Source organism: Symphalangus syndactylus, chromosome 22, assembly GCF_028878055.3.
Source record: "Symphalangus syndactylus isolate Jambi chromosome 22, NHGRI_mSymSyn1-v2.1_pri, whole genome shotgun sequence".
Taxonomy (NCBI): Eukaryota; Metazoa; Chordata; class Mammalia; order Primates; family Hylobatidae; genus Symphalangus; species Symphalangus syndactylus.
Window position 1 is genome coordinate 33,321,550 of NC_072444.2, and position 20,315 is coordinate 33,341,864.

The window sequence follows — 20,315 nt, forward strand, 5'->3', positions numbered from 1 at the left end:
GCATGGCTGTGTCTTTCCACAATGTCAGACTTTACTGATGCTATTTCTGTCACAGAGGCTGTAAGCTCCATGGAGTTCCCAAGGAGGCGGTTCTCCTTCGTGCTTCCAGTTCACTCCATAGTCAGAGCCGCAGGCACACAGGCTCCCGCCACTCCACACGCCTGTCAACATTGCAAACTACGTATCATAGTGTACTTAGTCAATATATAAATGCTATAGATTAGACATTTCACAACAAACAAAGTCACATTGAACACTGGGAAAGAAAGAGATAGGAGAAAGGGTTAACAGGAGAAAAGACAAACAAAAGACAAAACAAACACAAAAAGCATCTCCTGGTCTGGCCGTGGCGGCCTCCGTGGGCCTTGCAAGGGACTCTGATGTGGCAGAGACTTTGGGGCAGATGCTGACTTCTTTCCACGAGGACAGCCCTTTCCGGCAGCTGAAGGCCTGCTGGTGTTATGACCACGGAGTCCTCGGTGAGGCCTGAGAGTGGAGAGTGTGCTTGTTTGTGTTGCATGCAATCTTTGTTTTAAAAATTTGTTTATTAAGCAAAAGACATCTTGTCCTTCCTGGCAAAGTGCCCTCTGAGATGTGAAATAGAGTCTGACTCTAAGATGGAGTTACTTATGTCAAGGGTGCTATATACAGCTTGTGTTGCTGCAGAAACCTGGGACGGGGGTGGTGCCCTTCCTCCTTGCACACAGGTAGGGTTGGCAGAATCAATGGGGGTCCAGGCCGCTGGACAGTGCCCTGGATCTGGGCTGTGGTGCACCTGCAGCCTTGGCACCTACAGTCGGGGGTGCCAGGGTGAGGCCTGGGCTTGGGGCCCCACATCCAGCTGTTGGACCATCAGGCCGGCGGGCCCTGCAGGTCTCCCTCCCCTCCTGGGTCATCCGGGCCCTGTGGCCTCTGCCCACCTGGTTGGCCGGGCCTGCTGGGAAGGGGCTGCAGGGCCCTCTGTGGACCCCGGGCCGCCCTCCATTTTCCTGCCTCTGCCGTTTGCTTTTCCTTTTCCGTTCTGGCCACATGCCAGCCCTGAGTCCCAGCGTGGGAATTGGCTGAGCTGGCGCCCCAGGCTCTGGGCTCCGTTTTCCTCCATGCAGACACAGCACAGGCTTCACAAATGGCCCGGTGGGACCTGCTGTCCCACTGTGACCCCCACCCCTACACCCCAGGTCTCTCTTCCTGTGGAGTCGCATCCAGACTCATGGACCCCTGTGCCAGGCACACATTTGCATCTGGACCCGCTGCCCACCAGATGAGCTCACGCACTGCCTTGCACAGATTGGCACACACACACACGCATGCGCACACACATCTGTGAGCACCTATTCACAATCATGCCCATACATGCTCACTCGAGCGTGCACAAGGCCACACGCCATATACGTGTTTATGTGCAGACATATGCTCACACACCATGCTCAATCATCTTCACAGGACATGTGTCCTCACTCACACCCACACACAGGACATGTGTCACACCCACACACAGGACACATGTCACTCACACCTACACACAGGACATGTGTCCTCACACCCACACATAGGACACATGTCTACACTCACACCCACACACAGGACATGTCACATGCACACAGAGGACATGTGTCCACACACCCACACACAGGACATGTGTCACTCACACCCACACACAGGACATGTGTCACTCACACCCACACACAGGACATATGTCACACGCACACACAGGACATGTGTCCACACACCCACACCAGGACATGTGTCCTCACACCCACACAGGGCATGTGTCCTCATTCGCACCCACACACAGGACAAGTGTCCTCACATCCACACACAGGACACATGTCCTCACCCACACACAGGACAAGTGTCACTCACACCCACACACAGGACACGTGTCACACCCACAACAGGACACGTGTCACACCCACACACAGGACATGTGTCACTCACACCCACACACAGGACGTGTGTCACTCACACCCACACACAGGACATGTGTCCTCACACCCACACAGGACATGTGTCATACCCACACACAGGACATGTGTCACACCCATGCACAGAACATGTGTCCTCACACCCACACATAGGACAAGTGTCCTCATTCGCACCAACACACAGGACAAGTGTCATACCCACACACAGGACAAGTGTCCTCACTCACCTACACACAGGACATGTGTCCTCACACCCACACACAGGACAAGTGTCACACCCACACACAGGACAAGTGTCACACCCACACACAGGACATGTGTCACACCCACACACAGGACATGTGTCACACCCACACAGCACGTGTCACACACCACACACAGGACATGTGTCATACACACACAGGACACGTGTCCTCACACACAGGACACATGTCCTCACACCCACACACAGGACATGTGTCCTCACACCCACACACAGGACATGTGTCACTCACACCCACAACAGGACACGTGTCACTCACACCCACACACAGGACATGTGTCACATCCACACACAGGACGTGTGTCACACCTACACGTGCTCCAATTCATGGCTGCAGCTCCATCCTCACACCTGACCCAGAACTTCTTTCTCTTTCCCTCTTCAGCATAAGAGCTGCCCTGTAGGGTGGTGGGTGGGGAGCCCCGTGACGCCTTAGAGTCCCCAGGCACCTCCGGGCTGGGAGCCCCATCCAGGGGGTGTGCAGGCGCTGAGCCCAGTGGCCTTACTGCCTGCCCATGCCTCCCCGGTGCTTGGGGGCAGAGACCTACCCTGGATTCTGTGGTTACTGTCTCAGATGCAGGCCTGGGGACTGCTTGATGTCCTCAGCAGAAGGGGCAGGAGTCCCTGATCCTTGGCTCCATCCCTGTCCCCTGGAGGTCTCTGCTGGTGCATGGTGAGGGGACGTGGGCCAGCCCTGGGACTCTGGTGCAGGGGGAACACAGGCCATGAGGCACAGAGGTGGCGCCAGTCACCAGAGTCCAGAGTGATGCTTAGTGGCAGCCGGAGCTCCTCCTTCTGGAAGGTTCTGGGTGCGCTGCCCCTGCTCCAGGGATCGCCTTTGGAGAGCCAGGGTGGTGGGTAAGGAAGGAAGAGAGGAAGGCTTGATCTGCCTGGTGGTCACCCCAGCTTCCCATAAGATGGCTGGGTTGTTCAAGGGGCAGGAAGAAAAGTTGGCAAGGGCTCTGGCCAAGCGGCAGCTCCAGAGAAGTGGCCCAAGGTCTTCACCTGCAGGAACTGAGCCCCTGGAGAGGAATCCAGTCCCCTTTCCACAGTTAACCCAATTCGGGAAATGAGCTCCAGCCACTGGGAGAGGTGTTTGCTTGTGGTTCAGTCCAATTTGAGAAAGTGGGGGGCGTTAAAGAGGCTACAGACATGGCCTGGACATGCCGCCATGCACTCCCCAAACCTGCCGTCCTGCGCCGGTGGCACCCTGGATGCCTCTAAGGGCCCTCCCAGCCTTTGGTCTAGGAATTTGAGGCAGACCTACCCAGTTTCACCCCAAAGCATATGCCTGGGAAGCTAGACAGCTGGCAAATGGCCACGGTCCTCACTGCCAGTTCCCATTCTGTGAACGAGGGAGAGGCGTGGCCCTCGACAGCTCTGGAGGCCGGGCTGCTGCAGGTGGCTGTGCATTGTCAGGTGGCTGTGCATTGTCAGCACATGCTGCAGTGCGGAGGGGATGCTGACGGCATGGGGGCGTCTACCAGGAACACCTGCTCTCGGTTTGGAGCGCAGCTTTGTGCATCTTTGTTTTAGAGCCTCCTGGTGTTTTTCCATCCCTTGGGAGCAAGGCCATGGGCAGCCCTCCTCCTCTGTCCCCTTGCACCCTCCCTTTCTCCAAGGAGCATCCACAAGTCCCTCTCACACCCAGCTGGCCTGGCCAGGCGGTGGTTTGTTCATTCATTCACCCCTTCATCAACAAGCTTGCCGGCGCACCTGCATGTCAGAACTGGGTGCGTGACAGTGATCAAAATGGAGTTGGGGGCTGCTCTCAGGGAGCCCAGGGCCTGGCATGGGAGGTGAGCTGTCACCCCAACTAAGTGCCTAATCATGGTTGAGAGGCACTAGAGGGGGCAAGAGCGGGGCGCTGTGGGCTCTGATTTGGAGACAGGGGTTAGGGAGCCTCCCTGTGGAAGTGACATTTGGGGAAGAGAAGAGTTGTCCACGCAGAGAGCAGCTTGTTCATGGGAGGCCCTCAAGCAGGGAGAGCTGAGTCTGGGGTGAAGCCAGGAGCTGGATGGGGGTCTGATAGGGAGGATCTGGGGGTCGCGGGGTTTTGTGCTGAGTCAATGGAAAGCCAGTGAAGGGTTTGCAACTGGAGAACCAAGATCTGAGTTGTATTCTAAAAAGTCACTATGGCAGCAGGGTAGAGAATGGAAATTGACTGAGCAGGAGAAGCTGGGGCCAGCCAAGAGGCATCTGCAGAGGGCAGGAGATGACGGTGGCCTTGGTGTCATGGTGGAGACGAGGTGGAGAGACGTGGGTGTGTTCAAGGTACCCTGCGGGTAGACCCGACTGGACTGGCTTTGGATGGGATGCAGGTGACTGACCCAGTGCTCACGACGGTATCTCCCAGACCCCTGGTCTGAGCTGCTAGGTGAGCTGCTAGGATTCGCTGTGTGCTCATCTGAGTGACTGGCCCAGGGTCCGGGGAACATCTTGTGGCCGTACCCTTCCAGCCTGGGACAGACGTTAATCATTGGTCTCCGTGTCCTCCTTCTGGCCCAGGATGAAGACCAATGATTAATGTCTGTCCTGGACACTGAAGAGAGGGCAGCAGCTACCCCGGGCCTGGTGTCCTGCTGGGTGTGCCTGTGGTAGGATTCGTGTGCACCCCTCTCCGCCGGCAGAGTCAGCTCCACCTGCCTTGAGAGACGGTTTCTTCAGCCGGGACAGCGGGGATGCTGGATCTGGCTGGGATTTTCAGAAGCACACTCCTTTTCCCCTTTGTTTCAGATTTAGGCAGATGCTTCCTGGGAGAGCAGGGAGGGAGGGAAGGGTGTGGGGTTTAGGGGAGGGACACAGGGCGGTGGACACGGGCTCCAGAAGAGGGGCCCTGAGAACAGGAGGGTGGGGCCCAGCCGGTGGGAAACAGGGTGGGAGGGGGGAGGCAGTGAGTGGCTGCTTTTCCCCAGGCTACGAGATCTGGGCAGCTCCTGCCTTCTGTCCTTCAGCAGAGCCTGGGGAGGGCAGCGTCCTAGGGGTGGACTCCAGGTCAGCATCTGCTCCCCACCCAGGGGTGATTGATCTTGGCTGTTTGGGGCTGGAGGTCTTCAGAACAAGGAAAACCTAAAACCTTCCTCACAGTGGGAACTAAACACAGCTGGCTTGCTCTTGCAGTTGCACAAGTCAGCAGGCTTCAGGCCTCAATACTTGGGACACGGATGTTTCCTGTTACTGGGCCCCAGGTTGGTCCCCGGTCCCTGGGGAATTTCCTGTGCTTCCTCCAGGGTCACGGCAACTTCCATCCGGTTTCTCTGCAGCCCCCCGGCCCCCACCCTATAGCGTTCGGACACATCCTCAGGCTGCAGGTGTTTGGCTGGAGGGAAGAGGCTGGTGGGGCCTGAACGTGGCCAGATGTGTGTGAGGGCCCAGGCAGGGAGGGGATGCCGCCATGCCTGGGGCAGTGGTGGTGGCCGTGATTGCAGGAGGGTGGGAGGAAGAAGCATTCACAGGGACCCGCGTTTCTCTGTGCCAGCCCAGGCCGGGTCCTCCTGACCCCAAGTCCAGGTTTGGGTGCTGGCCTTGGACACATCTGTAAATGGGACGGCCACACAGGCCCTGAAGCTTGAGCCGGTCATGGCTTACTCTGTGGTCCAGGCCAGGTAATGAAGTCTCTGAGCCTCGGTTTCCCCACCGGACACAGCCTATGGTCTGGGGCTGCTTAGACGACGAGTGCCTGAGTGTCCTTCTTCCTCTCAGCTGACCCGACCTGTGCCTGGGAATCCCAGGAGCCCCAGCCCAGCCACCAGCAGGCCCCCCCTGTCTAGAGCTTCCTTCCCCACTCCTGGCAGGGGTGCTGTGAGTGACACACAAACTCACTGAGCCCACAGGTCGCACAGGCTCCGGGGTGGGGCAGGGGGTCTCAGGTCACTGTGCTGACCATGCAGTCACCCAGTGTGCACCCCTCAGGCAGGTGCAGCCCACCCACCCTGGCCCTGCCATCCCACCCTGGCCCTGCCCTCCCAAGTGGTGACGTGCAGGGTAGGGGCTGCCCGGTGAAGGAAGTTGGTACTGGAGGCCCCGGGGGGCACCTGGTCCAGCCTGGGGGGCACCTGCTGTGGAGGGGGCAGCGAGGCAGTGTGGGGCTCTCAGTAATGGGGCTGCCTGCCAAGCCACACGGCGCCCCTCTCTCTCCAGAGCCCCCGCCTCGCCTCTCAGGTCTAGCCGTGGCCTCCTCCACCCTCACACCCTGGCCTCGCTTTCCCCAGGGAGCCCCAGGGCAGCCGCTGTCAACACTTGGCTCCCCACCTGCCAGGAGCTTACCTCCTCCCCTCCCTGGGGTCTGACTGGCCTGGTCTGGGGCCACCCCTCCCTGGGGATGGGGCCAACCTTGTAGTTTCTACCATCAGGGTCTTGAGGGGCGTCCTCAGCTGTGCAGCGCTGACCATTGAGCAGCCCACCCCTCCCCCCTGCACCCCCACCTTCCCTCCTCCCACTCCTCCCAGCCCCCACTCCCTGCCCACCTTCCCCAGGAAATGCCCTTGGCTCCTCCCCATCTAGATGAAGTGAGTTAGGGCTTTACTGCGCTCAAGAGGGGTTCCGCCTAACCCCAACTGCATGTGGCCATGGCTGGGGTTGCGGGGACACGCCAGCCTCCATTGGTGGCCGGGCAATGTGTGACCCAGGACAGAGAGAATGGGGCTGGGGACCTGGCAGGCTGGGTGGGCTGCCTGCCCGAGAGACCCTCAGGCCTCACCTCCCCCTGCCTCACCCCTCCTTGCCCCTCTCACCGATTTTCTCCTTCCCTCCGCAGCTGAATGCAGCGCCGGCCTCTGTTTTCACGGTGGCCGTTGTGTGCCAGGCTCAGCCCAGCCGTGTCGCTGTCCCCCCGGCTTCCAGGGACCCCGCTGTCAGTATGGTGAGTGGAGCCCCTGAGGCACCAAGGCCCTGGCCATGGCCAGCCTGTGGGCGAGGGGCGGGGATGTGTCAGCCACTGGCCGTCCCCAGCACAGCTGTGTAGGGGACACCTCGAGTGAACAGGCATTCTTCTGAGGACGTTCTGCAATCCCTCCACCAGTTCCCTGCAGCCCCCTGAGGGTGTTGAGGGGAGGGGTGACCCCGAGAGACCCCCCTCAGTGGGTGGCGCTGAAGCATATCATCTCAGCGCCCACCGCGTCCAGCCCTGCTGTTTATAAGTGGGGACGCTGGCCCTCTAGAAAGGCAGGGGTGGCCAGATCCCAGGGTCTCCAGCTGTGCTGCCACCTTGCCGAACTGTCGTTGTCCTCAGTGTTAAAAGATGGGGGACACCGGGGGGGTCCTAGCCGAGGCGACTGGTTGAGTACCCGCAGCACAGCTGTAAATGGGACTCCCGCGCAGGCCCTGAAAACCAGGTTGAAGCAGGAGCTGGCAGCGACGGAGATGCTTGCAGGGAGTGGGGATGGGCTGAAAGCAAGCCATCGGGGTGACGGGATTTCTGTAAAGAAAAGTGCGTGCCAATGCGGGGAAAAGCAGCAAAGCCTCATCCTGATTCCTTTGGGCCATGGGAAGCGGGAGTCTTCCCTTCCTCTGTGGCTTCCTGCTCTGTCCCAGGTTTCTTCATCCTAGCCTCACGCAGCCTGAGCCACGGCCGTCCCGATGGCATGAAACACTCCCAGTGGCCCTGGGGCTTTGGGACTGCTCGTGTGGTGGCCACTGGGGCTCCATGCCAGGCAGATGCCAGGGCAGAGTGAGAGATGCACTCCGGCGCCCAGGCACGCAGCAGGAGGAGATTCAAGGAAATCGGAGGAATCAGGAGGTCCCCACATTTGTGAAGGACACTCCTGCCCACTCCACGTTCCGCTGGGGGCCAGGCTGAGGAGGGGTTCTGGGGAGGTGCTGGGTCTCCCCAGAGTTCTGAGCTGGGTGCCAGCAGCCTGGGGCATTGATCATTGTTGGAAAGGCGGACGGTTGGTGCTGGAGGGTTTATTGAATGTCCTCTGCTAGCTGGGACGGCCCCTGCTGAGTCACTGTGAGTGCCTGCTGCTTCCTGGATGCTGGGTGGCTGGGAGGGCTGCTGTCCTGACCATGGACTGAGACCTGGCTGTCTCGTGTGGACGAAAGGGCTCCTGCCCTGTCATTGCCCTGTGACATCCAGGCAGCAGGCCTTGGCCAGGCCTCCTTGTGGTCCCTCTGCGGGCTGGTCAGAGGTGACCCATCCCTGCTCCGAGGGCAGATGGGGTCCATGCAGGATGGAGTGGGCACTGACTGTCACGTTTGGCCTCTTGGGAGCTGTCATTATGGCCACAGGTGGGAGTTGAGAAGCGTCCCGAGGGCCTTTCCGTCTCATTTGTCTAATCTTTTGGCAATGTGCGCCGCTTGACTTCGGTTTGACTCAGAACTACCAGGGCTGACTGGGCCGGCTGGGGAGGCTTCCGGGACAGGACTGTGGCTCACTGGTCAGCCAAGCAGAGCCTCCTGTGGTCTCTGTTCCTAGGGGAGGGCGAGGAGGAGGTGGCCTTGGGGGGTGGCCTTTCCTGGCCGTGTCCTCTGGGAGGGGATGGAGGACACCTGACCTGCCCCCTCAGGGCTGGCCTCCTGCCCACCGTCAGTCCCCTCCTCCCACCTCATCTTTGTCAGGAGCCAGCTCCGAGGTCCCTGCTCCATGAGACCCTGATGCGCGGCCCCCGGGTCACCAGCTGGCACAGGGCTTGCAGGAGGCTCACTGGGGGCTGCACACCCCGTGGGGGAGCTTGGTGTCTCGTGGGGGCTCAGTGTCCAGTGTGGGGCGGGGGCTCTGCATCTTTGGGGGTTTGGCATTGTTGGGGGGCTCCGTGCCCAGTGGGAGGGGCCTGTCTTCCCCAGGCCCAGGCCAGCACTGCGGAGTGGGCTCAGATGCCCATGCTTGGGTGCTTGGGGTTGGGGTGCACTCAGGTGCCCTGTGCCCCCGCCAGCCTCTTGGCTCTGACTTCTGCGTCACAGACTCTCACGGCGCCTGGGCCCGGGGCTCAGCCTCCACAGCAGCAGCCCCACGCCCCGGTCACCGTGGGAACGCACCGCAGAGCAGAGCAGGGAGGCCGGAGGCCGGGAGCTCCCTTCTGGCTCTGAGCCACTCTCCGCCTACGTCACCTCATCAACTCCACACTTCATTTGCTTCATGAAAGAGGAAAGCAAGGTTGAGGAGACCCGGCAGCTGCTGGTGCTCAGCTCACAAGCGGCCTAGTTAGGGCTGAAGCCAGGTCTGTCTGAGGAATGCCATGTACTCCCTTCTGGCCATGCTGCCACCTCATGCAGGGACAAGCCTTGGTCTCGGGGGAGCCACTGAGATTTGCTTTGGAGGAGAGGGGAGCAGGGTCCCCGGCAGGGCAGAAGCATCCTCACTTGTGGCTGGCTTGTGGCCCTTGAGTAGTGGGCCTCCTGGGAGAGTGGCCAGTTGGGGCAGACGTGGCCTTCACAGGGGGCAGTTGACAAGCTGTAGGGTGGCTGCCCGGCCTCCTCCCTGGTCACTCTCTCTTGGAAGAAGGGGAAGGTGTGGAGGCTGGGTGTGCAAAGCCGAGGGTGCAGGGCTGAATTATGCAGGGCCAAACTGTGTAGGGTGGAGTGTGTGGGGCTGAATTATGCAGGGCTGGGCATTCAGGATGGAGTGTGTAGAGCTGGGTGTGCAGGGCCAGGCCTGCAGGGTTAAATTGTGCAGGGCTGAGTGTGCAGCACTGAGTGTGCAGGGCTGAGTGTGCAGGCTGGGTTTGCAGGGCCAAGTGTGCAGGACCAGGCGTGAGGGGGTGCTGCCTGCAGGTATAGCCCCTGCCCTTAGTGTTCCCACCTAGACCTCTCACCATCACCTTCCTGTCCTTCCTCCTCTCTGGGTCTGGTGACTGCAGACCTGAGCTCAAACACAGTTGGGAATATTTAACTAACCCCCCAATTATAATTGATTCCAGTTTTGAAAATAAAAGCCATATTTTCTGGTTCCCCCAAATTATTTCATTTGAACAAAGGAGTGGGGGAGGGAGACAGGAACTCTCCGGGCAGCTATGGAGGGCAGTGGGGGGAAGGAGCCCTCCCCGCTCCCCACAGCCCCAGCTCTCCCTCCTTGGCCCAGATGGCAAGTCTCGGGTCTGCAGCGGGCGGGGGCTTTGCAGCCGTGTTTCCCTGAGGCCCTGGGAGCCCTTCCGCAGAAGCAGCGGGAGCCGTGGGAGCACAAAGCGGGCCTGTCTGCCTGGAAGGTGGAGGGCCCGGCCCTGGGCAGGGCCTGCAGTGAAGCCTTCCGCGGCCCAGTGCAGGCCTTGGTGCAGTCAGAGTCAGGGCCAGCCGCTCATTTTGTCCAGGGCTGGCTTTGGTGTTCCCCAGGCCTGTGCCTGTGTGACCAGGGTAACCTACTCCACCTCTCGGACCCCGGTCCCCCTTCTGTTCAGCAGGGAGGAGGTTTGGTGATGTTTTGTGCAGGTTGCGTGAGTCCACGTAGGTGAGGCCCAGAGTGGGCCTGGCAGAAGGGTTGGGAAGTGGGGGTCGTGGCAGGGACAACCATTGTGATGGCTCAGGTGCAGACTTTGTCCCCAGCTGATATGGTTTGGCTGTGTCCCCACCAAAATCTCATCTTGTATCTCCCATAATTCCCACGTGTCATGGGAGGAACCCAGTGGGAGGTGGTTGAATCATGGGGGCAGGTCTTTCCTGTGCTGTTCTCGTGATAATAAGTAAGTCTCATGAGATCTGATGGTTTTATAAGGGGGAGTTTCCCCGCACAAGCTCTCTCTCTTTGCCCGCTGCCATCCATGTAAAACGTAAGATGTGACTTGCTCCTCCTTGCCTTCTGCCATGATTGTGAGGCCTCCCCAGCCATATGGAACTGTAAGTCCATTAAACCTCTTTCTTTTGTAAATTGCCCAGTCTCGGGTATGTCAGCAGTTGGAAAATGGACTAATACCCTGGCTCTTGGGGTAATTACACAAGAGCACCCAGCTGCCATGTGGAGTCTCCCAGAGTGGTCCAGGGTTCGGAAGACCGCCCCAGGACTGCCAGTTTCCTTGCCCTGTGGGTCTGCAGAGGAGGGAGGGGGACTGTAAAGACCTCCTCTCCTGTCCCTGGGAAGACTTTGGGGCTCTATCAGAGTATCAGTTTCATCAGACCAACCAGGAACAGTTTTCACAGCCGAAAACCTGGCCTTGTCCTGCCTTTGCACCCAGGTCCCACCTGTGTGTGCTGCTCTGGCAAGCGTGGGTGGACGCCCCCACCCCTTCCCCAACACCCACTGGTGACCTGGGCTTGGCTCGGAATCGGTAACGAAAAGACCAGCAAGAAAAAGTTACTGAGAACAAATGACCTCCTAATAGATTTGTCTTTTGTACTACATGACATGACAAAAATCTCTACAGATCTCTTGATGTGGTCTCAGCTGACCTCATTGGACAAGGGCAGGCTCTGAGAAAGGAGGCCTGGGTCACCTCTAGGTACTTTCTTGGTTCAAGAACCTTTGGCTCAGGGCAGGCGTGGTGGCTCACACCTGTAATCCCAGTACTTTGGGAGGCCAAGGCAGGTGTATCACTTGAGCTCAGGAGTTCGAGACCAGCCTGAGCAACATGGTGAAACCCCGTCTCTACCAAAAATATAAAAATTAGCCAGGCGTGGTGGCGGGCGCCTCTAATCCCAGCTACCCAGGAGGCCGAGGCAGGAGGATTGATTGAACGTGGGAGGTGGAGGTTGCAGTGAGCCAAGATTGTGCAACTGGACTCCAGCCTAGCTGACAGAGCGAGACACTGTCTCGATAGATAGACAGATAGATTAAATAAATAAATAAATAGTAACCTTTGGCTCTGATTCCCTCCTGGGCCTCAGTTCCCTCCCCCCGCCCCCAACCCCCTGCCACCAGTCAAAGGGGCAGATCAGATGGGTCTCTGGCACCACCACACTAGAGTGTTGCCACCCTCACTCCTGGGTCCAGGTGAGTGGTCAGGGCTCCAGCGATGCCCACCAGAGGCTTGGCTGCTCCAAGGGCTTCCTGGAGGAGGTGGGCCTGTGGGCTGGGGAAGGTTTGGGAGGTGCAATTTGTTCCGGACAAGTTTCCAGACAGGACAGAGACAGGAGCAGAGGAGCAGAGTGGAGGAGAAAGTCATTTTGGCCCTGAGGTACGGGGTAGGGAATGAAGGAAGGGTCAGCCAAGCTTCTTAGAGGGTCCTCAGCCTCCCTCGGTGAGATGGAGCCAGACACTGCTGGGGGCCGGCTGGCAGGTGCTCCCAGGTACCTGCTGTGTGCCTGCCAAGCCGGGAGAGACATCAGTGGTCCTGCCTGGAGCCTCAGCACCCAGGCCCACTCTGAGTCCTGCACCTTTGAAGGAAACCTCGGTTTCCCCACCTCGAGCAGGAGGCCCTCAGTGGGAGTCTCGGGTGTGGGCTGGAGGTGGCTCTGGCAGTTGTTGGGGCCCTGAGGCTATGCCAGGAAGCAGAGCCCTGGAGAAGGTTGGGTGGCCAGGGTTGGGTGGGGTCCTGAGCCCGTTTAGCCCTTGGCGTTGGCTCAGGGTGACTGTTTCTAAACTGGGATCACTGATTAATGGAGAGGAAGCGGCCCTCCCCGCTGCCCTTCAATGCTGCCCACTGTGTCTGAGGGTGGGAGTCTGACCCCTCGCCCGAGCTCCAGATGCCACCCAGGGCTGCTCTTGGCGACCAGCCACGGCCAGGCCTGGGAGCTGCCGCTGCCGGCCTCAGACTCTGCGTCCCAGGGAGTGTTGGGAGGGGAGGACGGGGCTCCTGGAAGGGCGGGCTCTGGGGCAGAGATGTTCTTTTCACGGCCTCTCTCCATGTTGTGCACTCCCTGGCTGGAGCTGGAGCTGGGGCTGTCTCCAGTCCTGCTCCCTGCCATGGGACCCTGTCCAGAGGCCTGCAGCCTGCAGCAGCCCCAGCCTGGGCTGATTCCTGGGGAGGCATCTCAGCTTTGTCCTGTGGACGTGGCCTCGGGTTAACCTGACCCTGGTCCTGGGCTGTAGTTCCAGGCTCCCCGCACTGCCCATGCTTACCTTTAGGCACAGCTAAGCAGAAGGTTTCCATCTGGGCCTGGAGCTGGCTCAGCCAGGAGGCTGCCCTGGGGGAGGCTTTTTGTGTCCGGTGTGAGAAATGATCCTAGCATGCCCCAGGAGGACTAGGGGTTACCTGGCGGGGGGACCCAGCACACCCAGGAGGACCCAGCAAACCTGGGAGAACCCAGCACACGCAGGAAGGACGCAGCACACACAGGAGGACCCAGCATACCAGGAAGGACCCAGCACACCTGAGGGAATGCAGCCCACCAGGGAGGACCCAGCATACCCAAGAGAACTCAGCATACCCAGGAGAACCCAGCACACCCAGAAAGGACCCAGCACACCCAGGAAGGACCCAGCACACCCAGGAAGGACCCAGCACACCCAGGAGGACCCAGCACACACAGGAAGGACCCACCATACTCAGGAGAACCCAGCACACACAGGAAGGACCCAGCACACCTGAGAGAACCCAGCATACCTGGGAGAACCTAACACACTCAGGAAGGACCCAGCACACCCAGGAGGACCCAGCACACGCAGGAGGACCCAGCACACCCAGGAAGGACCCAGCACACCCAAGAGGACCCAGCACACTTGAGAGAACCCAGCATACCTGGGAGAACCTAACACACTCAGGAAGGACTCAGCACACCTGGGAGGACCCAGCACACCCAGGAGGACCCAGCACACCCAGGAAGGACCCAGCATACTGGGAGAACCTAACACACTCAGGAAGGACCCAGCACACCTGGGAGGACCCAGCATACCAGGAAGGCCCAGCACACCCAGGAAAGACCCAGCACACTTGGGAAGGACCTAGCACACCCAGGAAGGACCCAGCACACCCAGGAGAACCCAGCACACCCAGGAAGGACCCAGCACATCCAGGAGAACTCAGCACACCCAGGAAGGACCCAGCACACCCAGGAGAACCCAGCACACCCAGGAAGGACCCAGTACACCCAGGAAGGACCCAGCACACCTGAGAGAACCCAGCATACCTGGGAGAACCTAACACACTCAGGAAGGACCCAGCACACCTGGGAGGACCCAGAATACCAGGAAGGACCCAGCACACCTGGGAAGGACCTAGCACACCCAGGAGAACCCAGCACACCCAGGAAGGACCCAGCACACCCAGGAAGGACCCAGCACATCCAGGAGAACTCAGCACACCCAGGAAGGACCCAGCACACCCAGGAAGGACCCAGTACACCCAAGAGAACCCAGCACACCCAGGAGAACCCAGCACACCCAGGAAGGACCCAGTACACCCAAGAGAACCCAGCACACCCAGGGGAACCCAGCACACCCAGGAAGGACCCAGCACACCCAGGAGGACCCAGCACACCTGAGAGAACCCAGCATACCTGGGAGAACCTAACACACTCAGGAAGGACCCAGCACACCCGGGAGGACCCAGCACACCCGGGAAGGACCTAGCACACCAGGAAGGACCCAGCACACCTGAGAGAACCCAGCATACCTGAGAGAACCTAACACACTCAGGAAGGACCTAGCACACCCGGGAGGACCCAGCACACCCGGGAGGACCCAGCACACCCAGGAAGGACCCAGCACACCCCGAAGGACCCAGCACACCCAGGAGGACCCAGCACACCTGGCAGGACTCAGGACACCCAGGAGGACCTAGCACACCTGGAAAGGACTCAGCACACCCACGGGGACCCAGCACACCAGGGAAGACCCAGTGCACCCGCAAGGACCCAGCACACCTGGAAAGGACTCAGCACACCCGGGAGAACCCAGCATGCCAAGAAGGACCTAGCACACCCAGGAAGGACCCAGCACACACAGCAGGACCAGCATACCAGGAAGTGACCCAACATATGCAGGAAGGACCCAGCACACTTAGGGGGAAGACCCAGCACCCTTGGGGAGGACTCAGTGTGTCTGGGGGGATGTCCTCACCCAGGAAACTTGCTCTCTGGTCTTTGGAGTGGGGAGGACCCAGCACCCTTGGGGAGGACCCAGCGTGTCTGGGGGGATGCCCTTACCCAGGAACCTTGCTCTCTGGCCTTTGGGGCAGGCTGGCCTTGGTCTCGGTGTTTTCCTGCTCTCTGTGCTCGGGGGTGGGAGTCCTCTGAGAGCAAGACCAGGCTTCTGGCCTCCATGGTGGGGTCGTGTCCTGTGAGCACCGGACACCTGACACCTGGGCCGGGAGATGCCTCATTGACTCCTGCCCTGCCTGGCTGTTCTGGGTTCCAGGCTTGGAGGAGCACTCTCTGGTTTCTGGACCATCAGAAAACCCAGCCACGGCCATGGCTGTCCACTCCTTATGGGATGGCCCAGGGCTGCCCCTGGTCCCCCAGACCCTCTCTCTGTGTCCTGCTCCCCAGGCTGATGGCTGTCTGTGCTCACAGTTAATGGGGTCTCTGGAGGCCCCAGAGGAACATGGAGGTGTCAGCCATGAAGACAAGCCGGTGCTGAGCCAGCTCAGAGGGGGAGATAGGGCTGTGGTGTGTGTGTCCCCGTGTGCTACAGCCTCCCCGGGGCCCTGTCCCTGGGGATTGGTGGAGGGGAGAGACTGGGTGGCCCCAGGGGATGGCTGGAGGGAGGGCTGAGCCTCTGCCGTGTGAGTGGGGAGGATAACTAGCCTCCTGGGCAGGCTCCGTGCCTGGTACCAGGCTGGGCGGTGGAGGGGACAGGATGAGCTCCTGCCAGGCCAGTTGTGGGCTTCATGCCCTGCAGGCAGTGAGGGCCCGGCACAGGGGTAGGGCAGGGGCAGCCTCCTATCCTCACATTCCCAGGCCCACATGGTCTTTCTTGGAGGCAAGGTTGGTGGTGCAGTGGTTGTCCGCTGAGCAGGGCTGGAGCAGCGGGTGTGCCCAGTGGGTGGACAGAGCACCTGGCACCTGGGCCAGAAGACACCTCCTTGACTCACCCTGTCTGGCCACCCTCAGGTCCCAGGCTTTGAGGAGCTCTGCCTGGTTTCTGGGTAATCAGAAAACCCCATGCCCAGCGGCCCGCCTGGCTGTCCTTTCCCTGTGGCCTTCGGCTTTTCCACACATGTCCCCTTTAACTGCACTGAGCCCCTGGAAATCCCCAGAGTCCTGCTTCCCCGTGGGAGCCAGTGCCTGCTGGGTGGCCCCTTCTGCCTGCAGTGGGTTGAGTGGGCGGGGCAGGTGCCTGACTTTGGCTTCTCTGGCCTCAGTCCCTGCATGACAGTCAGCTGGGACAGGTGTGGCCCCTCCACGACCATCTTGCTATGCTCAAGCTGGGCCACCTCCTTGACAGGACAGCTAGGGAGACTGAGACCGCCTGCAGAATCCAGCCTGTCTTTCAAAGGGCTGACTCTGGGAAGGGGATTCCTGTCTGTGGAGTGAATTGTTTAATTACCAAGTTTGTTCTCCCCCTCCCCTGCCACCCACAAAAGGGCCTCTGTCTTTCTCCTAGGATAACGCTATCCTCCCTGGCCTTGGCTCTGTGCACAGTGGGGTTGTGTGGCCTCTTCCATACTGGCTTCACAGACAGGGTGGTCTTTTAATGACATAATTACAACATGAGACATTAAGAGGCGGACCCTGCCAGGCGTTGCGGGGCAAAGGGCTTCTGTGGGCTCCCCCAACTGCCCCCGTGCTGCCTGGTGAGTGGGAACCTCAAGTCTCCCTGCCCATAGCACGGACGGCTGTCCAGGCAGCAGCTGAGCCCGGTGGCAGGCTACTCCAACACTGTTCAGAGGACGACCAGGCCTCTTGGCTCCCTGTGCCTGCCCCAGGCCGGAGACCCCATGGCCCCCCAGTCTCCTGGGTGGTCTTCTTGCACAGCTCTTCCCACCAGCTGGGTGCGTCAGAGACCTTCAGCCTCCAGGATCCTTTGAGTCCCCTGTTCTTTGCCTCGGCCATCCTGTCCCATCCAGATCCCCCGGACTTCAGGGCAGCACTGGGGCTGACCACAGCATCCGGGTGTGGCGCCGTGCCTGTTCCATTTCACAGATGGGGATACTGAGCCCCTGGCAGTTCTTGAGTTGCTTGGAGTCAGTGGTGGACTTGGTATTGGCCTTTGGCCCTTGACCACCTGCCCAGGGCAAGGCTGAGGGCCTTTGGGAGCCCCGGCTGAGGGGTGGCAGGGTGGTGTCTGGGCATTGGTGTGGCCTGGGTGCCCTGTGCTGGGTCCCAGAGGCTGTCCCTGCTTCTTTGGGTCCTGCATCTTTGAAGGAGCCTCAGTTTCCCCCACTTGAACAGGAGGCTGGTGGCGGGGGTCTCTCGGGTGTGGGCTGGAGGTGGCTATGGCGGATGGAGTCGGCTGCAGGAGCTCCCTCTGGGAGTGTCTGGGGCTATGGGTTGTGCCCTGGCCTCTGGCAGACCCGTACCGGGCAGCCGCCAGCTGAGCGAAGCCAGGCTCTGCCCACTCGCCTGGAAGCTGCAGTGCCCAGCCTGACAGCTCTCATGGGCCACACTGAGGGTTTGGCATGTTCTTTTCTGGGTGGAGAGGCTAGGCCAAGCTGCATGGAGCTGGGGTGCAGACCTGCACCCTGTGAACACGCTCTGCAGGCCCTTGTGGGTTCAGGCTGTGTTTGGCTGGTGGAGGGAGCAGAGGGGCAAACCTCACCCACAGGGCTTCTGTAAGGTGCAGAGGACACAGGTGTTCCCTGCGGTGCTCACGGCCCATCCTGCTGATATAGAGAAACCCACCGTCAGGAAGGGCTGAAGGGCTGGCCGGCAAGGTCATAGGGCACTGGCTGGCATCCAGGGCAGAGCATGGGGGCAACAGAGGTGGCTCGAAGGGGCCAGGCAGGGGATGGTGTGTGGGTGTCCTTGCATTTGGGGGCTCTTAGCCTGAGCGCTGGGGAGAGCTGCCTGGGGTGCAGGTGATGGGCCCCCTTCCTGAAGAAAGTGGGTGCGTGCTGGGACTCCTGAGGAGCCTGCTGGGCTGAGTTGCTGCTTGAGCCTCCCTGTCCTGCTCTAGCCAAAGGGGTGGCCTCCCTGGGCCCCATGAGGGGCCTAGGACCACTACCGAAGCCCCTATGAGGGGCCTAGGACCAATACCGAAGGCCCCACTCCCCTGCCGTGTTCCTGGAGGCCAGAGCCCTCAGGGGGCCTTGGTTTTTACCTAAGCACACACTGGGTGCACTGAGGGCTAAGGCCCAGTGTGTCTATGACACATTCATGGCAGGTCCTGCACACTGCACCCCCTCATCACTCCAGGAATCTCTGGGAGCCTCTGCACCCCAGGCCCTGGCTGTAGTAGACATGTTGATGAGTCAAATTCAGCCTGTGGCTGAGCTGCGGAGACTCCGGGTGCGAATTCCTGGGGAATTCCTGCAGGCGATCCTGCACTCCAGGCCTCTCCAGCGTTTATGGGATGGGTTCTGCCTCCTCAGCAGCTGGGCCCCGTGGCTGGGCCTGTCCCACAGCATGGCAGTGCCTGTGAGACCCTTGGGAAGAAGGGTCCAGGGTGGCGGGCAGCAGCCTGGGGGAGCCCGAGGCTGGTTTCTGGGCTCCTGGCAGGTCTCAGCCACCTAAGTGAGGAAAGAGGGGAGGGGTTTCCTATGCTGAGGTCCTGCCATGAACCTGTCATAGAAACACAGGCCTGTCCTGCCTGCACCAGGTCCCGGAGGACAGGTCGGTGGAGGGCTGTCTCCTTCGAGGTCCCTGCAGCCTCCCAGGCCCCCCTGCCCCTGGCTGGACAACCCCGGCCTGCAGGGTGAAGCTCTGAGTCACAGGTGCTCATAGGGACCGAGGGCCCATGGTGTGATGGCCAAGGAGCTGGGCCAGGCTGGCCGTGTCCCTGGCAAACGGGACCTGTGGTCAGAGCCTGACGGGCTGCGAGGTCCTGGCTGGCAGGTGGCTTGTCCTGGGAGAGCCTGGGGGGGCGGCATGTCCATGCTGGGGGTGCAGGAGGGATCCCCGCCACACTCAGCCCACGTGCAATCAATAAACGCAGGGTCCGCAGGTCCCACCTGACCTCTGGCAGTGCCAGTCCACTGACAGTCTAGCTTTGGGGAGAGCTATGCCCAAGACAGGGGCCTTTGTGGGGAGGGGAGGGTCCCGGGAGAGGTGAGGAGGCAGGGCCTGGGCCTCCTGGAGCTGTGGCCTCAGGGGCAGGTCAGGGCTGGATGAGCCCTGGCGGGTAGGAAGGGAGGAAGCGTGTGCAGGCCCTGCCCTTGTCCAGTGCATCCCTGGGAGGGACCAGGGCTCCGTCTCGCCCCGTGGCCCAGCTCCTGCTCACATCTTTGCCTCTAGCACTCTGGCAGGGTAGGTGCAGCGTTGCCCATCTGCCAGCACCGTGCGACCAGGGCTGGGGCCCTTCTGGCCACCACAGGGCAGCAGCAGGCCCCAAGTACACCTGCCACTGGGGTGTGGGGCCCTGGTGGGTTTGGGCGCTACACCTGGCCAGGGCGGCCTTGCTATGCCTCAGTTTCCTCCCTGGGAAAACAGATGTGGTAGTGAGGGTCGCTGTAGGGGGTCGTGGTGAGAGTAAGACAGGACGTTCCACAGGATGCACTGTCTAGCACCCAGTTATTTTTGAGGCTGGAGGAGAGAGGCACCGCTGCCTCCTGAGTCTGGGTGAGCTCTGGGGGCCATCGCTTCGCAGCACCGAGGACCCAGCCAGCCCAGGTGTCTCCTGGGATCCCTGCAAAGCCCCTGTAGGGCGTGACCTCATGTGCCTGGGCAGCTGACCTGGACTCTGTGGCCTCTCCAGCCCCAGCCATTTCCAGACGGGGCGCCGGGGGCTCATAGCGTGAAGTGCGTTGGGGGAAGGGCCCCGCGTCCCTCTGATGGGCCGAGCAGCTGGTCCTCGAGCTCTGCTTGTGACACTGCCCAGAGACGGGTGGGGCTTGCTGGCCTGCGGGGCTCCTTCCAGCAAGGGAACACCTAGGTCTTCCAGAGCGGCCTGTGAGCAGCTCGGTTCTTGGCCTGGCCGCCAAAGTGGGCCCCAGGTTGGCCAGCGTCCTGTGCCCACCCTGCCTTAGCGCTGGCTGTCCAGTGCCAACCCTGTTCAGGGAGGCAGATGCCAGGACCTCTGCTGATTTTGCCCATTTTTAAGATTCCTGGGGCGGTACCCATGCCCCCCTTCCCATGGAGTAATGAATGAGGCTCTGCAAGCGAGGGGCTGCGTGCTTCTGGAATCTGTTCTCTGATGTGGCTGCCCCAGGCATTCCAGAGCAGGGCCAGGCCCTCTGGCCCGGTCAAGCTGGGGGCCTGGGCAGCATCACTCAGGCCAGGCTAGCCAA

General features: G+C 60.6%; 1 protein-coding gene across 11 annotated transcripts in view; it reads left to right on the top strand.

The window, feature by feature from the left end:
* The window catches only part of LOC129472208 (multiple epidermal growth factor-like domains protein 6), a 120,013-nt gene that overhangs the window by 23,266 nt on the left and 76,432 nt on the right, over positions 1–20,315 (top strand). For 9 of the 11 annotated variants that reach the window (XM_055261606.2, XM_063631169.1, XM_063631172.1 and 6 more), the window contains exon 4: positions 6,944–7,048. In XM_055261606.2, the coding sequence (XP_055117581.1) occupies positions 6,944–7,048 (105 nt within the window). Of the gene's footprint in view, positions 1–6,943; positions 7,049–16,311; positions 16,481–20,315 lie in introns of those variants that run through there. The other 2 variants (XM_063631177.1, XM_063631178.1) reach the window with 1 other exon arrangement.